Genomic DNA, 26,827 nt, shown 5'->3' with positions numbered 1-26,827 from the left:
CACCCTGAAACGACAAATTAATTCAAACTCAGCCGGCATAAGGCGGTCTACCTGTGAATGCCTTGTATAGCACGTTATAACTCTGCACAGCCTGACTCTTTATACATAGATGTACTGTACAGGCACAAGTGCCACTAGACGGGCAAGACCTACACGTCTTCTCTATAAACCTGTACACAGGGGGCAAGGAATTATATACCCATGCCCAGGAGTCTATCCTCTGCACCAACTATGTAAGGAGGAAGCCTTAGGCATGATTGGATGGAGTATTAGGCTCCACCTACAGGCAAATGCACAGAATATGCTACCCAATATTTACATTTTAAAAATTCCAAAAAATGTTATACACACACACACACACATACAGTATATATATATATATATATATATATATATATACACACACACACACATCTTTAACTAAGATATATAAGTCAGTATACACACACACACACACACACATACAGTATATATATATATATATATATATATACACACACACATCTTTAACTAAGATATATATGTCAGTATACACACACACACACACACATATATATCGTTAACTAAGATATATATATATATATATATATATATATATATATATATATATATATATATATATATATATACACACACACACACCGTATATATAAAATATTAATAAATAGTTCACAAAATAATATCACATCATAATAGTTCTGGTAACACTTTGCTTTTAAAGGGGAATTCCATCTTGTTATGTGATAGTATACTAAATAAGCCAATATTTTATTAGTTGGGGGGGATAGCCGTTGGCCTCTGGGATCCACCAATAAAGAGGAAAAATAATTTGATTTGGTGGTTCAGATCCTTAAAGGAATTGTCCAGAAATTGTTCATAAGTGGTCCTAGAACAGGCAGTAAATAGGTGTCCGTGGGGGGCTGACACCAGGTCCTTAATCCATCATCTATTTGGCCAAGTATAAATAGAGCTTGAAGCCAGAAGCATTTGGCTATATAGTGGCCAGAAAATGTAACTACAACTGCAGCTCCCATTTACTTCCCCCATTGTTCTTCTTATACAGTGATGCTCCCAGCCAGATGATGGAACCCTTGAGCAGGGAGAACAAACTAGCCCTCTGGTCCCCTTATTCTCAGGATCAGTGAGGGTCCACATAGGATCGCCACCTCCATGTCATAAATCAATAATACTCCATAATAATATTTAGAAAATAAAATTGTAATCTTTCCAATTATATAGCATTCAGAAACACGGAGAGACTATATAACATTGTGTCTCATCCCATAAAGAATAGACTCTAGGAAGAAAAATTATTTATAACTTTTCAGATAAAAAAAAATAAATAATAATAAGTATTTCTTTTTCAAAGGCTTTGTCAAATATTGTATGTCATCCAGCTAATAGTAAATAATAAGTATTTCTTTTTCAAAGGCTTTGTCAAATATTTTAAGTCATCCAGCTAATAGGTCGACGCAGAAAGGACCAAAAAAGATGGTATCCCAGCTGCTCTGTATAATACACAACTTACCCATTTATTTGTGCAGTACCTCAGATTACCAGTGGAGGCACTGCAGGGAAATAAAGCACTTGCTCCCTAGTGGTGAACTCTATGATAGCAGCTTACTCCTTAAGGTAAGTGGTCGTTCATGGAGCACGAGTCCTTGGAAATTGGTTCAATTTTGCCATTTTATCTCCCTACAGAAGGAGATTAGGATGACGATAAGAAGAAATGTGTACGGGTTTAGTGTTTGGCGCTGGGTTTGAGGTTGCGCTGCTTGACAGAACTGATAAGTGATTTGATCTGACGCTTAAAGTGGAGAGCGAAATCTAAAGTGACAGCGAGGTAGAGGCGCAGTGTACGAGGAGGCAGTGAAATGTGTCTCATTGGCGTGGTGGATTTATTTAGGGAAGCCAATTAGATTATTTACAGAAGCTTATTTTCTGCTCTGCTGGGTGGAATCGCTCCTTTAACGACTTGCTACAGACTGCTTCAGTAATTCGGCCTCCTTTTGACGACATTCAGCCTCATTTAAGCTGCCTTGCTACTGGAATTATGGAATTTGGCAGGGCCTACAGGAAGACAAGTGAATGTTTATATTGCCTTAGAAAGGGAAATCAGTTAGCTGTGAGCTGGCAACCTCTGACTACAAATTCTAAGGTGGCTTTGTACCTGCGAGAGCATCTGTGACCCTATTTTGCAGCGCCGCCGAGTAACGGGGCCCTGTGAGCAGTGGAAGAGGGATGTCAATCTGAATGCGGGAGTCTGAGACATTTCGGGGATTTAGGGAGGGGGATGACGCTTTAACCCTGGGACTGCCAAACAAGTTGTATACAAAACATAAAAGGGAGACCTTGAACTTTTTAGAAGCTCATTTTTCCCCCATTAATTAGGGGGAATTTTAGGTGAAAACAGCTACTAAAAATAAAGCCATGTTTAGAGATCTATAGATTTATTGTTGAGAATAATCCTGACAAAAAATGGGAAATGTAGAAATAAAACTTCAATAGAACGTAGTATATAGATATGCTGGGGGGGATTTATCAGAAGAATCTGAGGTAAAACTGTTCTAGTTGCCCATGGAAACCAATCAGAGCTCAGCTTTCATTTTATTAAAAGCTGTAGGAAAATAAAAACTAAGCTCTAATTGGTTGCCATGGGCAACTAGAACAATTTTGCTCTCAAACACTTCAGATAAATCTCCCCCTAGTCTAGTGACTTAAACTGGCCATTTCCCTTCAATAGCCGCCAGCCTTAGGCTACATTCACACGACCGTATGGGGGAGGTATATGCGGCGTATATACATCCCCCATAGACAGCAATGAGTGCACGGCACTGTACGAGAGCGGTGCCGCACCATGTTTCTCTATGGAGAGGGGCGCTGATTCCCTCCTCTCCCCGGCGCCAACGTGTGCCCACCGTGCTACAGTTCGGCGGGCACACATTAGTGTGAATTTAGCCTTACAAATGTTATTCCTCCTGACAGCCCCTCGTGATGCACAGGTATCAGTTAGACTCAGTTCACACTTGAGTTCATACTCTCCGTTTTAGCAAAGTGTAACGGAAACTAAGAACAAAAGGTGGATGAAAAGACTTTAGTCTTAGCCTTAAGTGAGCATTAGCCTTATGTTCCCATTGACATCAATCTACACAAGGTTATCTTATTGCAGTGGAAAAAAATGCCTGCTCAATTTTTTTTCCCCACTATATCATACAGGAAAGGATAATGAAACCATCTGAACACAGGTGTGAATGGAGCCTTATAGAGGACCTTTCACCAAATCACACATGTGGTGATGGTCTAGGGCAGGGGTAGGGAACCTACGGCTCGGGAGCCAGATATGGCTCTTCTGTTGACTGCATCTGGCTCTCAGACAGATCTTTAATAAATAGTGATGGCTGCTGTGTGTCTCATAGACTGATCACTGGACAGAGGCAGCGATGTTACCGCCGCCTACGTCCTTTGTACGATCTTGGCGCCATCGACACCAGTGTTGAGGAGCTGGCTGCAGGGAGCGCTGGTAAGTGAATATTCTTTTTTTTATTTGCTGTGACTACCTATCTACTGGGGGGCATGTGCTGTGGCTACCTATCTACTGGGGGTATGTGCTGGGGCTACCAATCTACTGGGAGTATGTGCTGTAGCTAATCATTTACTGGGGGTATATGCTGGGGCTACCTATCTACTGGGAATATGTGCTGTGACTACCTATCTACTGGGAGTATGTGCTGTGACTACCTATCTCCTGGAAAGCATGTGCTGTGCTACCTATTTACTTGGGGGATGTGCTGTGGCTACCTATTTACTGGCAGTATGCGCTGTAGCTTCCTATCTACTGGGGGTATGTGCTGGGGCTACCTATCTATACCTATCTACTGGGTGGGATGAGCTGGGACTACCTATCTACTGGGAGGCATGTGGTGGGTGTCAGGATTTGGTGTAGTGAACCCCCTGGACCACCGCTGATGATGATGTAAGCAGACACCTGGGACCAGAATCTAAGTGGCACCCGGTATTCACCAGAGCCCGCCGCAAAGCAGGATGATCTTGGTGCAGGGTGGTACCACCAAGTCGTTCCATAGGCGCGAGTTGTCCACGGAGGCAGCTAAAGTTGTGGTACAGGATCACTAGGCAGTCTCGTGCTGGGAGCCACTGGTCTTTATAGGAACCCGGGAAGTGGGCAGCACCAATCAGCGGTGGCTCTTTAAATCTGCAAGTGCCGGCCCGGGAGCAGGAATGTGGAGAAGTGAGTGAGTTGGAAGGGTGCCGCCACGGAGACCTAGACCTAGATCGCAGGGGCACCCGTGACACAGGGACTACCTATGTACTGTAGGGCATGTGCATATGGTATGGCTCTTACGGAAAAACATTTTAAAGGAAACCTACCACTTGTAGTGGCAGGTTTCCGATGGAAATACCGGGCACCAGCTCAGGCTGAGCTGGTGCCGGAGCTTATTTTAGTTAGTGTTTTAAACCGCGGTATCGCGGTTTAAAACACTTTTTAAACGTTATAGCCGGCGCAGGCAGGTACGCGCTCGGCGCTTACCGTGCACGCGGCTACATAGGAAGTGAATGAGAGCCGCGTGCACGGTAAGCGCCGAGCGCGTACCTGCCTGCGCCGGCTGTAACGTTTAAAAAGTTTGTGCAAGTAGGGATATGTCTTTTCTTTCTATTGTTAGGACATGTGTGGAATCAGCTTGATGCATCCTTACAATGGGGAAACAAAAATGTGCTATGAAGTTAGCATTACCATGTACACATTATATTGGATAGTACAATACACAATCAGGAAGATTTACTAATACCTTCTAAGACCCCTTGCACACGAACGTTGTGGGGACGTATTTCCGGACACAAATTATATGTCCCCATAGACACCTATGGCGCCCAGCCACGGTACGGTGAGCTGGGAAAAAGAGTGCTCTATCTTTACCCTTAAGTGCAGCTGGGCTGCGTAGCTCACTATGGAGAGGGGAGGGGTGATCAGCACTTATCCCTCCACCTCTCCAGCTGAACGTGTCACACCTGGTCGTGTGCAAGAAGCCTAAAAATAAGAATGTTTTAAAATTGGTCAGACAGTCTGTGCCCAATGCTGGATTATAAATATGTGGTATTATTATTCTAGTGGACCTAGTGATGTGTTCTGCAATCCATCAAAAAATTCACCAAAAATTTGGTCATTTTTTGGCAGAACTTCAGCCAACTGAAACTAGTCTGAACATCAGCATCAAACACTGTGATAGACATTATAAGACTGTCTAGTCCAAGTCTGTGCTGTCTATTAGACTGTATTTGGAAATCTGCCCCATCGGGAGTGACCTCTTACCTGAGCCCGAGCCGTGTCCCGCTCTATGATGACTGCCCCCATTTCCTCAGCAGTGATTTGCTCTCTTCTTTCCTGGCTCTTCCTAATATGCTCTAAAATAAGATCCACGTTGTGTACAATGTCTGCTCCATCTTCTGCTTCTTCCAGTTTATCAAGAAGTTCTTGTAGAGTCTGCAAACATCAAGATCAGTAAATATACAGTCCATCCATCCATCCATCCATCTATCTACATATAATAAGAAGGAAAAAAACTAGCAGGATTTTCAAGATCTCAGCTGGAAGTCAGTGAATAGCAACATTCTTTATCTAAAGGGTGAAAAACCTGATATTATTCCCAAAGCTGAGAGTTTGTTACAATTGTATGAGGTCTTAATTCTCTGTGGGCTAAACAACCTAGGGGCCGGCTACTGATCTTTTCTGCTAACAGAGGATTACCTGGACTGTCTACAATTGCATCAGTCAATAAGATTAAAGCTGGCCATACATATTACCATATCAACAAAAAACTAAGCTTATGGGCACTTTTATAATATAAACCTCCATATTCAGACCCTATAAGGTAACTGCCATTCACATGACAGCTACTCCCTTCCACCTTCCTACATCTATGCATGCTCAACATTGTCAAGCATGCATGTGTTCTCAATGGGGACTGGGGAATGAGCAGCTGCCAGCCACCTTAGATAACTGAACTATAGGCTGCAATCCACCTGATAGGAGCAATGTCAGGAGGCATCTAGAAACTTGCCTGGTATGCCTAAGTGATGTTAATGTAAATGGCCAAGCTAGAATAGATTACATACATTTTGCAATATATAAGATAAGTAACAACTGTGTTATGCAAATTTTCAATATACTTTCTGTATCAATTCCTCGCAGTTTTCTAGATCTTTACTTGCTGTCATTCTATCTTCATTGTTCGCTTCCTGAGGCTGGTGCCACACGTGCCGTTTTGTCTGCGTTTGCAAACGCAGACAAAGCCGCACCCACTGGGGCGGGCCGGAGCCCGATCGCATCAGCGTTTCTATGGAAACACCTGCGATCGGGAATGATCGCTTGTGGCACCAGCCTAAGGATCTAAATTTGACCCTGGTCATGTGATGTCACACAGGTGCAAAGCTCTTTATATCCCTGGTCATGTGATGTCACACAGATGCACAGCTCTTTATATCCCTGGTCAAGTGATGTCACACAGATGCACAGCTCTTTATATCCCTGGCCATGTGTTGTCACACCTGTGCATGGCCTGTAATATGCCTGGTCATATGATGTCACACAGGTGCATGGCTCCTTATAAGCCTGGTCATGTGATGTCACACAGGTGCACTGCTCTTTATATCCCTGGTCATGTGATGTCACACAGATGCACAGCTGTAAATATCCCTGGTCATGTGATCAGGAAAGAAAATACTGAAGCAGCACTCCGTAAATGTGAGTTTATTCCACCTTCATGATGCGACGTTTCGTCTATTCAATCAAGACATTCTCAAGCATTCTGATGCTTGAGAATGTCTTGATTGAATAGACGAAACGTCGCATCATGAAGGTGGAATAAACTCACATTTACGGAGTGCTGCTTCAGTATTTTCTTTCCTGGTTACGAGGGCACTTAGTGGACCCTGCTGTGAAGACCTGCACACGAGTTTTTCTCTCCCCAACGCAGTGCTGCTCCTTATTTTTCTTCTTTTGACCTGGTCATGTGATGTCACACAGGTGCACAGCTCTTTATATCCTTGGTCATATGATGTCCCACCTGTCACATGACCAGGGATCTATTGAACAGTGCACCTGTTTTACATCACATGACCAGAGATATAACTAGCCGTGCACCTGTGTGACATCTCATGACCAGGGATATAACTAGCCGTGCACCTGTGTGACATCTCATGACCAGGGATATAACAAGCCGTGCACCTGTGTGACATCACATGACCAGAGATATAACAAGCCATGTACCTGTGTGACATCTCATGACCAGAGATATAAATAGCGGTGCACCTGTGTGAAATCACATGACTAGGGATATAACGAGCAGTGCACCTGTGTGACATCACATGACTAGGGATATAACGAGCCGTGCACCTGTGTGACCTGTGTGACATCACATGACCAGGGATATAACGAGCCGTGCGCCTGTGTGATATCACACGACCATGGATCTATTGAGCCATGCACCTGTGTGATAACACATGACCCGAGATGCAACAAGCTGTGCACCTGTGTGACATAACCTGATCAGCTATCAGTCTTTTCCCACAGGAAGTAAACAATGAAGCTTCCAATAGACAGCAAGCAGAGATCTAGAAAATCACAAGGAATTAATAAAGAAAGCATATTGGAAAATTGTATACAAACAATAATATTTATTATTTAACAGGGATAAATGGTAATTTTACCAAAAATAACATCCAAACTGAAAACTGTATCTGCCTGGAAAGGTATAATCCCCGGTTAATACTGTAAATGTAGAGCAAGTAGTCTGGGGGTTCCTGGGATGGTGACATTCATGTCAAACTTATTTAAACAGGGGCCTAATCCAGGAAGAGAATAGAAGAAGTAGCGGGAAGTCTCCCTGGTAGAGCGCTTACCATGTCACTTTCTTTAGGGTTAATATCCTCCATCCTAGACAAGAGAGAAACAGACAATGAGAAGTCGTGAAGAGGGAAAAAGACGAGAAGAGAGAGAAAAGCGCTAAGTGGCCAAAGACTTGCTCCTCAATTCCGAAGCAAAATGAATTCTCTTTCCAAATCTTTGGGAGTTGAAGTAATTTCGCTGCGAGTGTCTTCAGGGGACGCCCTCCACTCCCGGCGCATTACGGCGCCAGCTGTTCCGCTGTATCTTTCAATAATGCCGAGCTCATCTCTCCTCGGCTGCAGCCTGTTAACTTATTAATGTTTACCGCAATATATGGCTACAGGGATCAGTTCTTCATATGTGCCGAGGCGGTTTAGTAAAGCAGGCTCTTCACATGTTTTTATTGATCGTTTCTCTCTTAATTAGGGTTTTCACTTCCTTACGTTTCTTGATTCCTGCCGTACAGAAGAATGGGGTGGGGGATGATCTATATAAAGCGCTGCGCTGATCCCCAGAAATATTACCCACTCCCTTCTGTCCCGAATTGCACAACTAAGAAAACTTTAGCGATTTAATGGAAGGTTAAAATGACAATAAAAGTTTGAAGATTTTTTTGTGTGTGCACGGTGAATGAATTCTAGTTTCCTGCAGGAGTTACACACATATCAAGGGATTATAGATGATGTTTTTACCCAAAAATATGACCACTAGGCAGTATTGGTGAATTTTAACATATTAATTAAAAGTAATATACCACCCATGGCCTCCTACCTTCTAAAATCAACTTTTAAAATTATACCAATGCGTCAGAAAGGCTCTGAGGGTTTTACCAGAGCTCCTCCTTGCAGTAGCTTCACAGGCTGTTACACTGTACAAGGAGCACTTTCACCATCCCACTGTGTGATGAAACTACCTCTGCTGCAATGGAGGAGGAGATGAGACAGTCTAACAGCTTGTGAAGCTGCAGTGTAAAGGGGCTCTGGTTACTCCCCAGTATCAGTGGTCGGGACCAGAGCACTAGCAGTGAAGGGGGTTGTGCCATGGGTGAACTGGAGCGCTGGAGGAGGTGAGTACAGGCGGTCCCCTACTTAAGGACACCCGATTTAGAGACGACCCCTAGTTAAAGACTGACCCCTCTGCCCCCTGTGACCTCTGGTGAAGCTCTCTGGATGCTTTACTATAGTCCCAGACTGCAATGATCAGCTGTAAGGTGTCTGTAATGAAGCTTTATTAATTATCCTTGGTCCCATTACAGCAAAAAAAATTTAAACTTCAATTCTTACTGGGGCAAAAAACATTTTTTTCTGGAACTACAATTATAAAATATACAGTTTCGACTTACATACAAATTCAACTTAAGAACAAACCTATGGAACCTATCTTGTACATAACCCGGCGACTGCCTGAAAAACCCATTTAAAGGGTTATTACCATCACATTTACGTTCAGCAGGTTTCAGCAGGTTCCGTTATTAATAAAGGGCACAGCAGCTAACAACATTTTTTTCCCACTATTAATAATGAATGTGCAACTAGAGCTAAGCTTCAATACATTAAAGTCTATGGGAAACCAAAGCTGAGCGGAAGACCTTCTGTTTTTTGGTTGGATTATACTATTCTTAAATATAAAACAAACACTCAACATAGGTGTGAACTGGGCCATAACTATGGCAAAAGAGATAAGAGTAACTGAGGAGTGCGAGAGCTGCAGAGACAGCTAAACGTTTTCTACGCCGTTTTCCTAACTCATGTGACGGTAAGGAGGAGAGGCCAAAACAGCACAACACACGGGGAGCAACGCTGCTTACCTAGCTCCAATTCTCCTCTAGAGAAGTTACAGAACCTAAAAAGAACAGTTCTGTTTAGCTGATTTCTTGAGTTCTAACCAGGAAGACGCGAGAAGCTGCTGTGTATTTCCACGTGGGCCGTGATTGGCTGAAATAAAAGTACCCCTTTAATCTAGACACCTATGTAGGAACACGGACTACATTTCCCATGATGCCTTTACCTTTATTACATAGATTTTATTTTCCATTTTTCCGTTCTGATATTGGATTGGAAAATAAAGTTAGCGTTAGATCTGTCACTTGACAGATACTAATGATACCCATTGGGCCGTAAGTGAGTCCGCCATGTCTGGTGTCTGTAGTTTCCAAAATAAAACTGTATGTTTTGGTATTTTAACAAAAACCTTCAGAAAATATGAAACAGAAGCTCCTATAATAAGTCTTCAAAGACTTCACAGTATCCTCCTATGTGATGCGGCTTTAGCTTGTGATAGGCTTTTCACCGACAGCACTTACAGGCAGGAGGAGCTCTATAATGTAACATCTGCATCTTCTGTCACTAAAAACGATAATAACGGATACGTTAAAATGTCTAATGACTTTTAATGACTTCCGTTTATACCAATTCTGTTAAATCAAGAAAGCCATAAAGGAAGTGATGCAAACGGACACTAACGGAATCCATTACGAGGCCATTGAAATCAATGGGCATTGGAATGAATCCGTTATCATTGTTTTAGTAACAGATAATAACGGAGGTCCAATGTAGGTGTAAACTGGGCCTACCATCTCACATGATACACAGGAAGTTCTGTACATAGCACGCACAGATAGCAATGATACGCTATGAAAGGGGAATGGTGTCAACATTGGGTACCGCAGAGGGCACCAACCTAAGGCCTGGGACACACAAAATGACATTATTACACAAATTACAATTTATTATTATCTGTTAATTTTCATGCTCATGATTTATGATCGGCTAAATATCTCATATATATGAAGGACTAGACATTTTCATGGAGCTTATCGTATTTACTGAAACAATAGGGGGAAGGGGGAATTATCAGAAGTGTCTGAGAGCAGAACTGTTCTAGTTACCAGTGGAAACCAATCAGAGCCCAGCTTTCATTTTCTCACAGTTAAGTATAAAATCAAAGATGAGCTCTGATTGGTTTCCATGAGCAACTAAGAAAGTTCAGCTCTCAGACACTTCTGATGAATCTCCCCAATTATTTATATTTTTTGCTCTATCTTAAAATTTGGAAATTTGTTTCCTGCCTTTGTAATAACTGAATTAGATTCTAACATCACCATGAAAATCTTTTCGTTATATTAATATGAAGCAAGTCTGACCATCCCCTTAACCTACCATGAGGAATATACTATCAGATCTACCTCCCTAATCTTTAAATTAATAATCCTGGAACCTAACGTGTTATAAACTTTATTTTTGTAATATGTAAATTAACTGCAGAGGCTACTGGGGCGTGTACTAGCCTGGGAGCTGAGGCTACTCCACGCCCCAGTAGCCTCTGCAGTTACTTTACATATTACTAAAATAAATTTAACAAGTTATGTTCCAAGATTAGTAAATTATAGATTAGGGCAGAGGCAGGAGGAATCTACCATCAGATCCACTTCTGATAGTACATTCCTCATGGTAGGTTACCTTTAAAAAATTTATTTTTTTTTTACAATAAGTCTGTACATTTCTTTAGCAAATTTGCTATTTTTTTAGATTTTTTTTTAGCACTAGACTATAACTAAAAATTCTAACTGTGAATTGATTTTATATAGGTAAATCCTGTACATTAGTGTGACTTGTCGGATCGTCCTCTAGTACGTTGCTAATCGCTTACAGGACTATATAGCTCTATGGCTCCTGTCATGGTATTTGTTTGTGTGGATCTTCTCGGGCTCCTGCACTGTCAATCTTTCATGGCCATCGTATGAATGTTTATCTGACAGTGTCAATGCTGCTAATTCTGTGTATTTTTTAGTCCGTCTGGGACATGTCTGTAGGTTCATGTCAATATTTCCACATGCTTTTATAGACCTACATGTATGAACAAAGCTTTGGGCACCCTGATGTTACAACGTGAAAAGCGAGTCATTTAAAGGGATAAAATCTTCTTGTGCAAATAAAATGCCTGGAAAATGATTTAACCACTTGGACTTTTACGTGCTGGAACATTAAAGGGGTTTCCTGTATATTGAAAATTTATAGGGATTTTCCAAGAAAAAAAAATGTAAGTGCTCAGGGGCTAGAAAACCCATCCATTTTAAAGGGTTGGCCACTATTTTACATAACTTACCCATGTGCCTTACTGCTTTGTGGATAATACCTAAATAAAGTGATTCTGCAGTCCAGGTACATACTTGTAGTAGTGCTAGCACTTCTGTACTTTATGCAGACCCTCCATGATAGGAGGAGCTGAAGCAGGAGAGTTATGACTCATCCTTCTCCCTCCCCCTCTTCCTGTTTATGTCAGACTGTGAGAGAGAGGCACAGTGGGTGATGCCATGTGGACGAGAGGAAGCTGTGTGTGTATACAGAGGGCAGAATGGTGAAAACAGCGAAAGGCTGAAGACACAGGTTTATATTCATGGAGAGACGTGTCTAATGGAAGAGATTTATTCAGAGATTTAATGAAAGTGGCCAACCCCTTTAACCACAAGGATTTTGTCCATAATGCTCCCCGATCTATAGAGATTGATATGTCTTTACACAATATTTATAAAAAGGGGTAAAATAATCATAGATAGAAGTTCTGTCAAAGTCAAAACATTACTGCATTCATTTGGTTAGTTGTATTGACCTTTTGTGCTGACTGTAACTTTGTATTTTCTATTGTTTGTTGGGCTTATTTTGGGCTCAGTTCACACCGGCATTCAGCAGGTTTGGTTCCTTCTACTATTATCAAATAGAGATCACAGCAGCTCACAACTTTTTTTTTTCTGTTGTAACGGAAGGGAACCTTCCCAACATGGAAGTCAATGGGAATGAAAGGTGAAATGAAACACTACGTTCACACTTCATTCTAAGCTTATGTTACATTCTACTAAAACAGAGAGCGTAACATAAAAACCTTGACGCAGGTGTGAACAGACCCTTACTCCTATTTCAGCGTCTTACATCTTTCAACCCAACTCAAACCAGAATGAAACACAGAATTTCTCATAGACACCTCCAGCACCTAATAGATCCTAATGACTTACGGTACAATCTGTTCCTTTAAATTCTGGGAGTATTGTTTTGCACTGCTACTTTTCTCATCAGATTTGATAGAATATGTGATTGGAGCCCCAGAGAAGCCTAGGATACAGGTGTGAACATAACCTTTATGTGGCTTTTAGTCATGGAAAATCCAGGGAATAAAAGAGGCAAGTAACATTTACAATTAATGCCGCTGAAATTTCCGTGGTGGTCACCTGGACAAGGAGTCAGATATAGACTGTACTATCTGAGAAACAACTACAGGCGGTCCCCTACTTAAGAACACTCGACTTACATACGACCCCTAGTTACAAACGGACCTCTGGATATTGGTAATTTATTGTACTTTAGTCCTAGGCTACAATAACCAGCTATAACAGTTATCACAGGTGTCTGTAATGAAGCTTTATTGTTAATCCTGGTTCTTATGACAACCCAACATTTTTAAAATCCAATTGTCACAGAGACCAAAAAAAGTTCTGGCTGGCGTTACAATGATAAAATATACAGTTCCGACTTACATACAAATTCAACTTAAGATCAAACCTACAGACCCTATCTTGTATGTAACCTAGATCTGTAAGCACTAGCAGAACCACAGCTCTAACTTACTCTCTGATGTACTGCTCGAGTTGCTGGACACGGAGCAGAGCTTCATCCCTCTCTTCATTGGCCAGTCTGAGCCGTGCCATGATGGCGTCATCTCTTTCCCGCTGCGCGCTGTACACTTCTCTCACCAGGTCTGTAAGAAAAACAAAAGAATCTAAACAAGTATTTCATACCAGAAGGAAAGTGTATGCTCCCAGCCCAAAAAACCCTGCATAACATATGAAAAAGAGAAGTCACTTTAAACAAATGGGAAACATAGTCAATTCATCTAGTGATAAAGTCACAGAGACATAAGATCACAATGGACAAGTCCAATATATGTTTAGCCCCTCCTACCTGTAGATAAAATGCGATATACAATCTGTTCTGTAGATAGGACACTATATGCAATCTTCTCATCTCTTCCTGCTCTATAACATTCTGCCTACAGATAGGACACTATATACAATCTGCTCAGCTCCTCCTGCTCTATAACATTCTGCCTGCAGAGAAGACACTGTACAATCTTCTCATCTCCTCCTACTCTATAACATGCTGTCTGCAGATAGGACACTATGTACAATATGCTCAGCTCCTCCTGTTCTATAACATGCTGCCTGCAGTTTGGACACTGTACAATCTACTCAGCCCTCCTGCTCTATAACATGCTGCCTGCAGATAAGACATTGGGGGACATTTACATAAAGTGTCGGTGTCTGCATTGGCTTTGTTACCGACCTGCTCTGGGAAAGAAGATACACATATAATATTGTAGAGCTGTGCAGATAAATTTCTGGCGCCGAGACCATTTTCTGTCCCTGGGACCAAAATCTGTCCCGAGCACCAGAAATGTGTCCAACAGTCAGAGAACAGGCAACAGAACAATAGCACTGTTTTGTGTCCCTGCTAGACCAAATTTCTTTTGGTCTACTTTACGCCAGTTTACAGCGTCCAAAAATGGCTGTGACACATATTAAGTGGGGGACATTTACTTAAAGTGTCGGTGTCTGCATTGGCTTTGTTACCGACCTGCTCTCGGAAAGAAGATACACATTTAATATTGTGAAGCTGTGCAGAGACATTTCTGGCGCCGAGACCATTTTCTGTCCCTGGGACCAAAATCTGTCCCGAGCACCAGAAATGTGTCCAACAGTCCCTGCTAGACCAGTTTTCTTTTGGTCTACTTTCCGCCAGTTTACAGCGCCCAAAAAGGGCTGCGACACATATTAATTGGGGGACATTTACAATGGTGTTTCCGCCAGTTTTGTGGTGCTCTCCGACCTATTTATTAGATGTCGGGGACAGAAAAAATGACTTTTCCGCCTGCTCCGACTCTTCTCTGAAAAGGGGCGTGGCTTTGGCGGAGTGGAAACTCAGACACAATTAATATGCGCCACAGCCATTTTTGGACGCTGTAAACTGGCGTAAAGTAGACCAAAAGAAATTTGGTCTAGCAGGGACACAAAACAGTGCTATTGCACTGTTGCCTGTTCTCTGACTGTTGGACACATTTCTGGTGCTCGGGACAGATTTTGGTCCCAGGGACAAAAAATGGTCTCCGCGCCAGAAATTTATCTGCACAGCTCTACAATATTATATGTGTATCTTCTTTCCGAGAGCAGGTCGGTAACAAAGCCAATGCAGACACCGACACTTTATGTAAATGTCCCCCATTGTGTCTGAGTTTCCACTCCGCCAAAGCCACGCCCCTTTTCGGAGAAGAGTCGGAGCAGACGGAAAAAGTAATTTTTTCTGGTGCCGCCAACTAATAAATAGGTCTGAGAGCAGAAAATGTGGTGAGAGCGCCACAAAACTGGCGGAAACGCCATAGTAAATGTCCCCCATTGTGTCTGAGTTTCGACTCCGCCAAAGCCACGCCCCTTTTCAGAGAAGAGTCGGAGCAGGCGGAAAAAGTCATTTTTCCTTTCCCCGACAGCTAATAAATAGGTAGGAGAGCAGAAGATGCGGTGAAAGCGCCACAAAACTGGCGGAAACACCATAGTAAATGTCCCCCATTGTGTACAATCTGCCCAGCTACTTCTGATCTATAACATGCTGCCTGAAGATAGGACACTATGTACAATCTGCATAGATAAGATCCTGGGAACAGGAGATAACTTTCGTTCATAGTACAACCCCTTTAAACACTATACAGTCTGCTCAGCTCCTTCTGATCTATAACATGCTGCCTGCAGATAGGACAGTATGCACAAACTGCTCAGTCCATCCTGCTATATAACATTCTGCCTGCAAATAGGACACTATGTACAATCTGCTCATCTCCTCCTTCTCTATAACATGCCGACTGCATATAAGGCACTATGTACAATCTGCTCAGCTCCTCCTGCTCTATAACATGCTGACTGCATAAAGGACACTTGGGGACATTTACTATGGCGTTTCCGCCAGTTTTGTGGCGCTCTCACCACATGTTCTGCTCTCAGACCTATTTATTAGTTGGCGGCGCCAGAAAAATTGCCTTTTTCCGCCTGCTCCGACTCTTCTCCGAAAAGGGGCGTGGCTTTGGCGGAGTGGAAACTCAGACACAATTAATTTGTGTCGCAGCCATTTTTGGGCGCTGAAAACTGGCGGAAAGTAGACCAAAAGAAAACTGGTCTAGCAGGGACTGTTGGACGCATTTCTGGTGCTCGGGACAGATTTTGGTCCCAGGGACAGAAAATGGTCTCGGCGCCAGAAATGTCTCTGCACAGCTTCACAATATTAAATGTGTGTCTTCTTTCCGAGAGCAGGTCGGTAACAAAGCCAATGCAGACACCGACACTTTAAGTAAATGTCCCCCACTATGTACAATCTGCTCAGCTCCACCTGTTCTATAGCATGATCTTGGTGACAGGAGATAAATTTGGTTCATAGCACAACCCCTTCCAATACTACAATTTCTAACAGTAACGTAATGACTCTGAGATGCAGATATTACAAACAAGCAGTAATGAGTAATATAACTCTATGGGTCAGGAGGAAGAGCAGTCACAGGATCCATCATTTACACTAAGACTCGAATGACTTACAGTGTAGTAAAGCCGCAGCCAGGGCTCCGTTACAGAAATAACAGTTCTGCGGCAGACGATGGGTTAAATAAGCACACAACTAAACATAATCAAGCTAATTAGGACAATGCAAATACGAAGGCATCATCCCAGATTTCTTCCCTTTCTTTGACTTGCAATAGATTTCAATATTTGCACAGTGAAGGTTCAGAGCAGTTACATTACATTCACAAATATTATCACCCGCTGTGTAAGCCGGCGAGGAAAATCCTCCCGCAGCCCATGTGGAAGACGAGATGTTTACCATTATATTTGGATACTTCCATTTTTAAACAAGCTTATCAAATATCCGGTAATTCTTAGTCAAATGAGGCGCTCTCTCTCTCTCTCTCTCTCCAACATTTATTTATTTTTTTGGCAAATACGACGACTTTGTTTAGGGACCTAATTGTTATATAATGTAAGTAGAAAGTAAATGTTGTAAGTGGAGTAGGAAGGGAACGTGTAAACTAATTGTGTGTACTTATCCATCTGTGCTCCCTGCATGTACAAGCTATCACCTACTAATAGTAGTAGGTTTAAAGGAGTTGTCCAGCATTAGAATTACATGTCTGCTTTGTTATCCAGAAACAGCGCCACTACTGTCAGTGGATGTGTCTGGTATTGAAGCTCTATTTAATTAAAAGGGTTGTACCAAGTTTTTTTTTATTATCCTCTATACACAGGATCAGGATACAGATGTGATCGGTGGGGGTCCGACTGCCAGGACCTTAAGGAAAGAGGTTTCCACTCTCAATTTTGGCCATTTCCATATTATTGAATGGAATTATAAGACTCATGCTCATTCTGACCCTCCATCACTCCATCCCGTCTGAATGGGACCTAATTCTTGTGATCAATCACAAGAGTCGGACCGCCAATGATCAGATTGTAATCCCCTATCTAGTGGAAACCTGGTACAATCCCATTAATGTAAATGGAGCGACCTGCAGTACCAGGCACATCCTATAGATAGGTGTGGTGCTGTTGTTGCCATGATTCTGTGATTTTTATGGACACTTTGTTTAAGGATAGATTCCCATTATCTATAATCAGTCTATGGAAAGTGACAAGTACAGTGTCTTGGACTGATCATTCTCTCAGGGACTGAACTCCGATACTAATATTCACAATATGCAGCAAAGCCAACATTGTAATATTTACAGTCTGCTGCATATCATGAAGCCGGGACTCAGCACATTATATATTAATATGATGCACAGAGTTCAGCTCCTGGCAGACTGATCACAGACAGTGTGAATTCGGCCTAACTGGGTGGAATCCATCTAACACTTTAAAATAATAATAATTAAAATAGTGCTTCCATAGCGCCATCATATTCCGCAGCGCTGTACAGATTATGGGGTACATAGACCAGCAAGACATTAATAAAATAATGAATAAAAATAAAGGCATATGAAACAAGAAGGGTGAGGGCCCTGCCCACCTGAGCTTACAATCTATAAAGTATAACAGATGCCTAGAATATTTAAGAGGAACCTTGTCTTAAAAGGGGTTGTCCACTTTAAGCACATTAATGCAAATTATTAATATTGTTTATGTAACAAGTTTCATTTAATTTCACAATTTCATTTTTTCCTTTATAGTTTCTGTGTCAATTCCTCGGTTTTCTAGATCTCTGCTTGCTGTCATTCTATAGGAAGCTTCGTTGTTTACTTACTGTAGATAAACACCGGTTCCTGGTCATGTGATGTCACACAGGTGTACGGCTCGTAATATACCTGGTCATGTGATGTCACACAGGTGCACACAGGGCCGCATCTGCCATGAGGCGAGATGAAAATCTCGCCTCAGGCGGCGGATGCCAGAGCTCTGCGTGAGGCGGCGAAATTTGGGGCCATAATGTGGGCGATGCGGGTGGCGATTGCCGCCCGAATCGCCCACATGAAAAATCAATCGCGTCTGTCTCTTTAAGAGACAGACGCGAATGAAGTACAGAGCGGCGCCGGCACAGACCCTTCTGTCCGTGCCGCTCTGGAGGACTCAGGCAGCGTGCGATGACGTCACGCCGCCTGCGTCCCTTCACAGAGCACAAGCCAGCCGAAGACCCGGGAAGAGGATGCGAACGCCGGCGGGGGAGCGTGACAGCAGTCAAGGTGAGTGGATTGCTTTATTATTTTTATAAAAGGCAGGCTGTATACCTAAATAAACGGGGGGGGGGGGGCTGTATACCTAAATAAACAGGGGGGGGGGCTGTATACCTAAATAAACGGGGGGGGGGGCTGTATACCTAAATAAATGGGGGGGCTGTATACCTAAATAAATGGGGGGGCTGTATACCGAAATAAACGGGGGGGCTGTATATCTAAATAAACGGGGGGGCTGTATATCTAAATAAATGGGGGGGCTGTATATCTAAATAAACGGGGGGGCTGTATATCTAAATAAACGGGGGGGCTGTATATCTAAATAAACGGGGGGGCTGTATATCTAAATAAACGGGGGGGCTGTATATCTAAATAAACGGGGGGGCTGTATACCTAAGAGACAGACGCGAATGAAGTACAGAGCGGCGCCGGCACAGACCCTTCTGTCCGTGCCGCTCTGGAGGACTCAGGCAGCGTGCGATGACGTCACGCCGCCTGCGTCCCTTCACAGAGCACAAGCCAGCCGAAGACCCGGGAAGAGGATGCGAACGCCGGCGGGGGAGCGTGACAGCAGTCAAGGTGAGTGGATTGCTTTATTATTTTTATAAAAGGCAGGCTGTATACCTAAATAAACGGGGGGGGGGGGGCTGTATACCTAAATAAACGGGGGGGGGCTGTATACCTAAATAAACGGGGGGGGGGGCTGTATACCTAAATAAATGGGGGGGCTGTATACCTAAATAAATGGGGGGGCTGTATACCGAAATAAACGGGGGGGCTGTATATCTAAATAAACGGGGGGGCTGTATATCTAAATAAATGGGGGGGCTGTATATCGAAATAAACGGGGGGGCTGTATATCTAAATAAACGGGGGGGCTGTATATCTAAATAAACGGGGGGGCTGTATATCTAAATAAACGGGGGGGCTGTATACCTAAATAAATGGGGGGGCTGTATACCTAAATAAATGGGGGGGCTGTATACCTAAATAAATGGGGGGCTGTATACCTAAATAAACGGGGGGCTGTATATCGAAATAAACGGGGGGGCTGTATATCGAAATAAACGGGGGGGCTGTATATCTAAGAAAACGGGGGGGCTGTATATCAAAGAATATGGGAGCTGCTTATTTTAAAATAAAGGGAGCTGTATATTATATAATATGGGAGGTGTGCTGGACATTATGTGACCTGGGGATGGTTTATATGGGGTACTGTATGTAATTTAAGTGAGTGGGGGCATGATTTAAATCAAATTTGGGGGCGGGAAATCTGTATTTTAATTAAACTATAGGATCTGTATATAATTTAATTAGGGGAGAGGAGCTTTTATTATAAATTTTAAAATAAATGAAGAAGGGATTCTTTATCCCCTCTGTGTGTATGGAGGGGGGGGGGGGCAGAGTGGTCCGTTGTGTCATGAGAGGTGTACAGTATATGATTTAGGAGCGCTGTTATTTCTGTGAATATATACTGTAAGTATATTATTGGTGCGGAGATGTGGTGCCGGGAGCTGAAGACATCTGCAAGCAAATTCAACAGTCCTGGGTGGGAGAAGACGTAACGAAGTCCTCTTCCTGATGGAGCAGATCGTCGCCTGTGAGGTACTAGATGGCACTATTGTCTGTTTAAGTAATGTTTTTAGCATTTTTTTTTAACATGTTGTAAATCCTTTTTAAAAATGTGGAAATAAATTCAGTGGGCCGAACATATCCTGGAAGCGCGGGGGGGGGGGGGGGGGGGGTGTGTCTGGTGTTGTTGCGCGGGGGGGGGGGTGTCTGGTGTTGTGGCGTGGGGGGGGGGGGGGCGTCATTTTAATTTTCGCCTCAGGCAGCAAAAACCCTAGAATCGGCCCTGGGTGCACAGCTCATTAGCATCACACAGCTATGATTACTCATGATGCAGTGCACCTGTGTGACACCACATAGTCTGGTGTATATCTACACTTAGGCCGCGGTCACACGTACCGCTAGGCGTCCGTTCATAACGCGACGCTAGTGCACAGGGGGAGGTCCTCGGCCCGAACGCACATGCGTTTCCAGAGAAACGCATGCGATCGGCTTAACAATCGCATGCGTTTCTCTGGAACTTGCATTGCACTCTGACTTTAGACTTGCATTCTTTTTAACGCATGTTTACATCTCAGCATGCTCTACTTTTGCAAGTAACAAGCGTGAAAGCACAACATTTTTAAAATCTAATTGTCACAGGGGGAAAAAAAAAAATTTGTAAAGAGCTACAATTATAAAATATACCTATTTTGACTTACAAACAAATTCGACTTAGGAACAAACCTAAAGAACCTATCTTCTACATAACTTGCCTATACTATCTAAACGCTTTGACTTTCTATCAGATCAGGATCCTTTATATGATGCAATGATCAGTCAAATATGCACTCATAAGAACACTGCAAAGAAATGTCAATCAATGATGGGACCCCAATGATCACGAGAACGTGGGTCTGTTGTACCAACATTGAAGCCCAAAAGAATGGGCCAGTGTCTATGGAACTAACAAAGATAGGGTATGACACTCAACCAGCTTTGTCAGCACCATAGCAATGAACAAAGCAGCCGGCGCATGTGCGACTATCTGCTCTGGTCATTTGGAGCATATTGGCAGTACAACATACCCCCATTCTCATGATCCATGGAGGTCTCATCACCTGTCAGCAAGTTAGCCCCTAAGAGTGGTGGCACACGTGTGCGTTTTGAACCGGTTTTTGAAAAGTGCATTTTCAGTTTTGAAAACGCATGCGTTTTTGCCCGTTTTTAATTAAGATAATTGGGAAAACCGGACAAAAACAGATGCCTTTTCAAAAAACACATGACTAAAAACGGGTTCAAAATGCCACGTGTGCCACCACCCTAAAGTGTTACAGGACAACTCCTTTAATCACTTAAATTCCACGGACAGAGCCGGCAATTAAGTACTGTCAGCGCATGCGTGTCCTCATATTGGTTTCCGACTGTCCTAACCAACAACCCCCCCCCCACCACCACCACTCCATTGCATCAATGGATATTTTGACAAGTGGGAATTTTTGATTCTCTGAGGCTCCCATGCTTGTCATTCAGGCACATCTGTTGCCAGGGTACAATAACATTTATATTACTTTTATTTCTATTATTATATAGTATGACATGAGTGATCAGAGTGTGGCTTTGGCGAGGGCCCTCATTCTTATTGTTTATTATTCTGTGATGTTTTATTTTATTTCTATATGTTCCCCATAATTTGTAAAGCGCTACGGAATTTGATGGCACTATATAAATAAAGACGAGTCTTATTATTATTAACCCTAGAGGGGCTAATAAGCTGAAGAATAAAATAAACAATCAAAATATAAAAACGTTTATTCAGTAACTCTGGAAAATAACATCCAAATGTCCCAATCAACGTTTTTTCAAAAGGTCGCACATTCCCCAAAATGGAGTCAAAGAAAATGCCAGCTCATCATGCAGGAAAAGACGCCTTACACAGCTCCATACACTTTACAATGAAAAAGTTATTGGCATCAGAATGTGGAGAAATTACATTTTATGGCACAAAAATATACATTAAAAAAAAACAACGTATTAAAACATAATAAAACCTATATAAATTTGGTATTTTTGTGATTGAGCCAACCCAGAGAATAAAAGGGGAGGAGTCATTTTGAGTCTAGCTTCCAGGAATATTAAATTGGGGAAATCCATGCCTGCCAGCCTAATATACCGTATATACTAGAGTATAAGCAGAGTTTTTCAGCACAAAAAATGCCTATACTCGAGTCAAGGTCCTCTTCCATACATTGCGGCCAAGACATCGACAACAGCCGCAATTTGTGGCTGACGTCATGATGCCTGCGACGGACCGTGCGGGGACATGGAGCCGATGCCGAAGCCGCGGTGGATAGAAGAGGACCTGTCCGGGGGAGTCGGAAGGCGAGTACAATTTCTGCTTTTTTCCTACAGGCAATATATTGGGGGCAGGGGCTGGCAGGCTATACACTACAGGGGGCTGGCAGGCTATATGCTACAGGGGGCTGGCAGGCTATATGCTACACGGGGCTGGCAGGCTATATGCTACAGGGGGCTGGCAGGCTATATGCTACAGGGGGCTGGCAGGCTATATACTACAGGGGGCTGGCAGGCTATATACTACACGGGGCTGGCAGGCTATATACTACAGGGAGCTGGCAGGCTATATACTACAGGGGGCTGGCAGGCTATATACTACAGAGGGCTGGCTGGCTATATACTACAGGGGGCTGGCAGGCTATATACTACAGGGGGCTGGCAGGTTATATACTACAGGGGGCTGGCAGGCTATATACTACAGAGGGCTGGCAGGTTATATACTACAGGGGGCTGGCAGGCTATATACTACAGAGGGCTGGCAGGCTATATACTACAGAGAGCTGGCAGGCTATATACTACAGGGGGCTGGCAGGCTATATACTACAGGGGGCTGGCAGGCTATATACCACAGAGGGCTGGCAGGCTATATACTACAGGGGCAAGCAGGCTATATACTACATGGGGCTGGCAGGTTATATACTACAGGGGGCTGGCAGGCTATATATTACAGGGGCTGGCTGGCCATATGCTACAGGGGGCTGGCAGGCTATATACTACAGGGGGCTGGCAGGTTATATACTACAGAGGGCTGGCAGGCTATAAACTACAGGGGCAAGCAGTCTATACTACAGGGGGCTGGCAGGTTATATACTACAGGGGACTGGCAGGCTATATATTACAGGGGCTGGCTGGCCATATACTACAGGGGGCTGGCAGGCTATATACTACAGGGGGCTGGCAGGTTATATACTACAGAGGGCTGGCAGGCTATAAACTACAGTGGCAAGCAGTCTATACTACAGGGGGCTGGCAGGTTATATACTACAGGGGGCTGGCAGGCTATATATTACAGGGGCTGGCTGGGTATATGCTACAGCGGCTGGCAGGCTATATACTACAGGGGGCTGGCAGGCTATATACTACAGGGGGCTGGCAGGCTATATATTACAGGGGGCTGGCAGGCTATATATTACAGGGGCTGGCTGGATATATACTACAGGGGCTGGCAGGCTATATACTACAGCGGCTGGCAGGCTATATACTACGGGGGCTGACAGGCTATATACTACAGAGGGCTGGCTGGCTATATACTACAGGGGGCTGGCAGGCTATATACTACAGGGGGCTGGCAGGTTATATACTACAGGGGGCTGGCAGGCTATATACTACAGAGGGCTGGCAGGTTATATACTACAGGGGGCTGGCAGGCTATATACTACAGAGGGCTGGCAGGCTATATACTACAGAGAGCTGGCAGGCTATATACTACAGGGGGCTGGCAGGCTATATACTACAGGGGGCTGGCAGGCTATATACCACAGAGGGCTGGCAGGCTATATACTACAGGGGCAAGCAGGCTATATACTACATGAGGCTGGCAGGTTATATACTACAGGGGGCTGGCAGGCTATATATTACAGGGGCTGGCTGGCCATATGCTACAGGGGGCTGGCAGGCTATATACTACAGGGGGCTGGCAGGTTATATACTACAGAGGGCTGGCAGGCTATAAACTACAGGGGCAAGCAGTCTATACTACAGGGGGCTGGCAGGTTATATAATACAGGGGACTGGCAGGCTATATATTACAGGGGCTGGCTGGCCATATACTACAGGGGGCTGGCAGGCTATATACTACAGGGGGCTGGCAGGTTATATACTACAGAGGGCTGGCAGGCTATAAACTACAGTGGCAAGCAGTCTATACTACAGGGGGCTGGCAGGTTATATACTACAGGGGGCTGGCAGGCTATATATTACAGGGGCTGGCTGGGTATATGCTACAGCGGCTGGCAGGCTATATACTACAGGGGGCTGGCAGGCTATATACTACAGGGGGCTGGCAGGCTATATATTACAGGGGGCTGGCAGGCTATATATTACAGGGGCTGGCTGGATATATACTACAGGGGCTGGCAGGCTATATACTACAGCGGCTGGCAGGCTATATACTACGGGGGCTGACAGGCTATATACTACAGGGGGCTGGCAGGCTATATACTACAGAGGGCTGGAATGCTATATACTACAGGGGGCGGGCAGGCTATATACTACAGAGGGATGGCAGGCTATATACTACAGGGGGCGGGCAGGCTATATACTACAGAGGGTTGGCAGGCTATATACTACAGGGGGCTGGCAGGCTATATACTACAGAGGGCTGGCAGGCTATATACAACAGGGGCAAGCAGTCTATACTACAGGGGGCTGGCAGGTTATATACTACAGGGGGCTGGCAGGCTATATATTACAGGGGCTGGCTGGCCATATGCTACAGGGGGCTGGCAGGCTATATACTACAGGGGGCTGGCAGGCTATATACTACAGGGGGCTGGCAGGCTATATACTACAGGGGCTGGCAAGCTATATACTACAGGGGCTGGCAAGCTATATACTACAGGGGCTGCCAGGCTTTATACTAGAGGGGGCTGGCAGGCTATATACTACAGGGGCTGGCAGGCTATATACTACAGTGGCTGGCAGGCTATATACTACAGGGGCTGCCAGGCTATATACTACAGGGGGCTGGCAGGCTATATACTACAGGGGGCTGGCAGGCTATATACTACAGGGTCTGACTGCCTATATACTGGGGCTGTGACCTATGCATTTCCCACCCTTGGCTTATACTCGAGTCAGTAGGTTTTTCCAGTTTTTTGTGTTGCGGAGATCCATTAAGTGTCGTGCCGTTCTGGAGGGCTCTGACACACTCAGAGATTAGACCGGAATGTTATATCCATAAAATTATTTTAATAAAGGTAAAAACACTACACGTTCCGGCTCCGGGCTGGAGCCTTCGTCAGGTGAAAAATTACATCCATAGTTTTTGTGTTAAATTAGGGGTCTAGGCTTATACTCGAGCATATACGGTATATCATATTCCCCACTGAAATTAAATTGGGGAATATTCCGCAACTTGATGGAGTCTCTGCACTGCTCAGATAATGGTGACATTCCCAGTATAATATATTGTATCCCCGTCCAGTCTGTACGGCTACATGTTGGGCGCACGTTCTCCTAATTTCATTAGACACGGCAGCAATGATCGAGGAACCTTAGTCTGTATTTCCTTTTTTAATTACAAGAGAAACAGGTTTATCTTTCCTCTCCGATCACCGTTAGATTGGCTTTGTAGAGAAGGTTAATAAGAAATGTGTCTGCAAAAGTCAAACAGAATTAAACGCTCTAAACTGATTAATATTCCGAGGAGCTTCTTCTCTGCCTCATAATCTTCATTCCTCATCCTTATGGGGTTAATCCCACACAGAATCCCGAGTGGTAGGAAGCGAAATAAGGAATGGAAGCGAAAAGGGAGAGAAAGAACAAAAAGAACGCAACCAGAATACATATATATATATGTATAATACACCAATACTAATACTATACATTTGTAGTTAGCGGCTGTTGTTCTCTGTTATCAGACCCTTCGTCTTTTTCAATGGTTGTATTTATAGAAAATGTAGAGGAGAAAACTGCTCCCTGATGACTAGTACAGGTGGTCCCCTACTTAAGGACACCCGACTTACAGACAACCCATAGTTACAGACAGACCCCTCTGACCTCTGGTGAAGCTCTGTGGATGCTTTACTATAGTCCCAGACTGCAATAATCAGCTGTAAGGAATCAGTAATGAAGCTTTATTGAGAATCCTTGGTCCCATTACAGCAGAAAATGTTTTAACTCCAATTGTCACTGGGGCCAAAAATGTTTTTGTCTGGATCTACAATTATAAAATATACAGTTTCGACTTATATACAAATTTAACTTAAGAACAAACCTCCGGACCCTATCTTGTACGTAACCCGGGGACTGCCTGTATATATATCAGATCTGTGGATACAATGTACTGTTAGGTACTTTATAGTGTAGGTTTAGCACTGAATACACTCATGAAATCTGTACAACGACAGCAGTAGGAGAGGAGGATACAGACTCTAAGGACTAAACTCCTCATAGATATGAACCAGATTTCATTTAATAATTCAGCTCTGTAAGGAGATACGCGAGATAAGACCACATTAAATACTATCCAGGTCTGTAAAGGAGAAAATGTCAGATTTAGGCTATATTCACACTGCCGTTGCCTGCCCGTAGCGCACCGTAGTGGGCAAC

At 43.7% G+C, this 26,827-nt stretch overlaps 1 protein-coding gene across 10 annotated transcripts in view; it reads right to left on the bottom strand.

Moving 5' to 3' along the window:
* Positions 1 to 26,827, bottom strand: part of MIPOL1 (mirror-image polydactyly 1) — a 276,231-nt gene that overhangs the window by 134,881 nt on the left and 114,523 nt on the right. For all 10 annotated transcript variants that reach the window (XM_072115538.1, XM_072115539.1, XM_072115537.1 and 7 more), the window contains 3 exons: positions 13,519 to 13,648; positions 7,915 to 7,948; positions 5,327 to 5,497 (listed from right to left, as the gene is read on the bottom strand). In XM_072115538.1, coding sequence (XP_071971639.1) covers positions 5,327 to 5,497; positions 7,915 to 7,948; positions 13,519 to 13,648 — 335 coding nt within the window. The remainder of the gene's footprint in view (positions 1 to 5,326; positions 5,498 to 7,914; positions 7,949 to 13,518; positions 13,649 to 26,827) is intronic.

This window comes from Engystomops pustulosus, chromosome 7 (assembly GCF_040894005.1).
Source record: "Engystomops pustulosus chromosome 7, aEngPut4.maternal, whole genome shotgun sequence".
In the NCBI taxonomy this organism is placed as follows: domain Eukaryota; kingdom Metazoa; phylum Chordata; class Amphibia; order Anura; family Leptodactylidae; genus Engystomops; species Engystomops pustulosus.
This window is presented reverse-complemented; position numbering and strand designations above follow the sequence as displayed.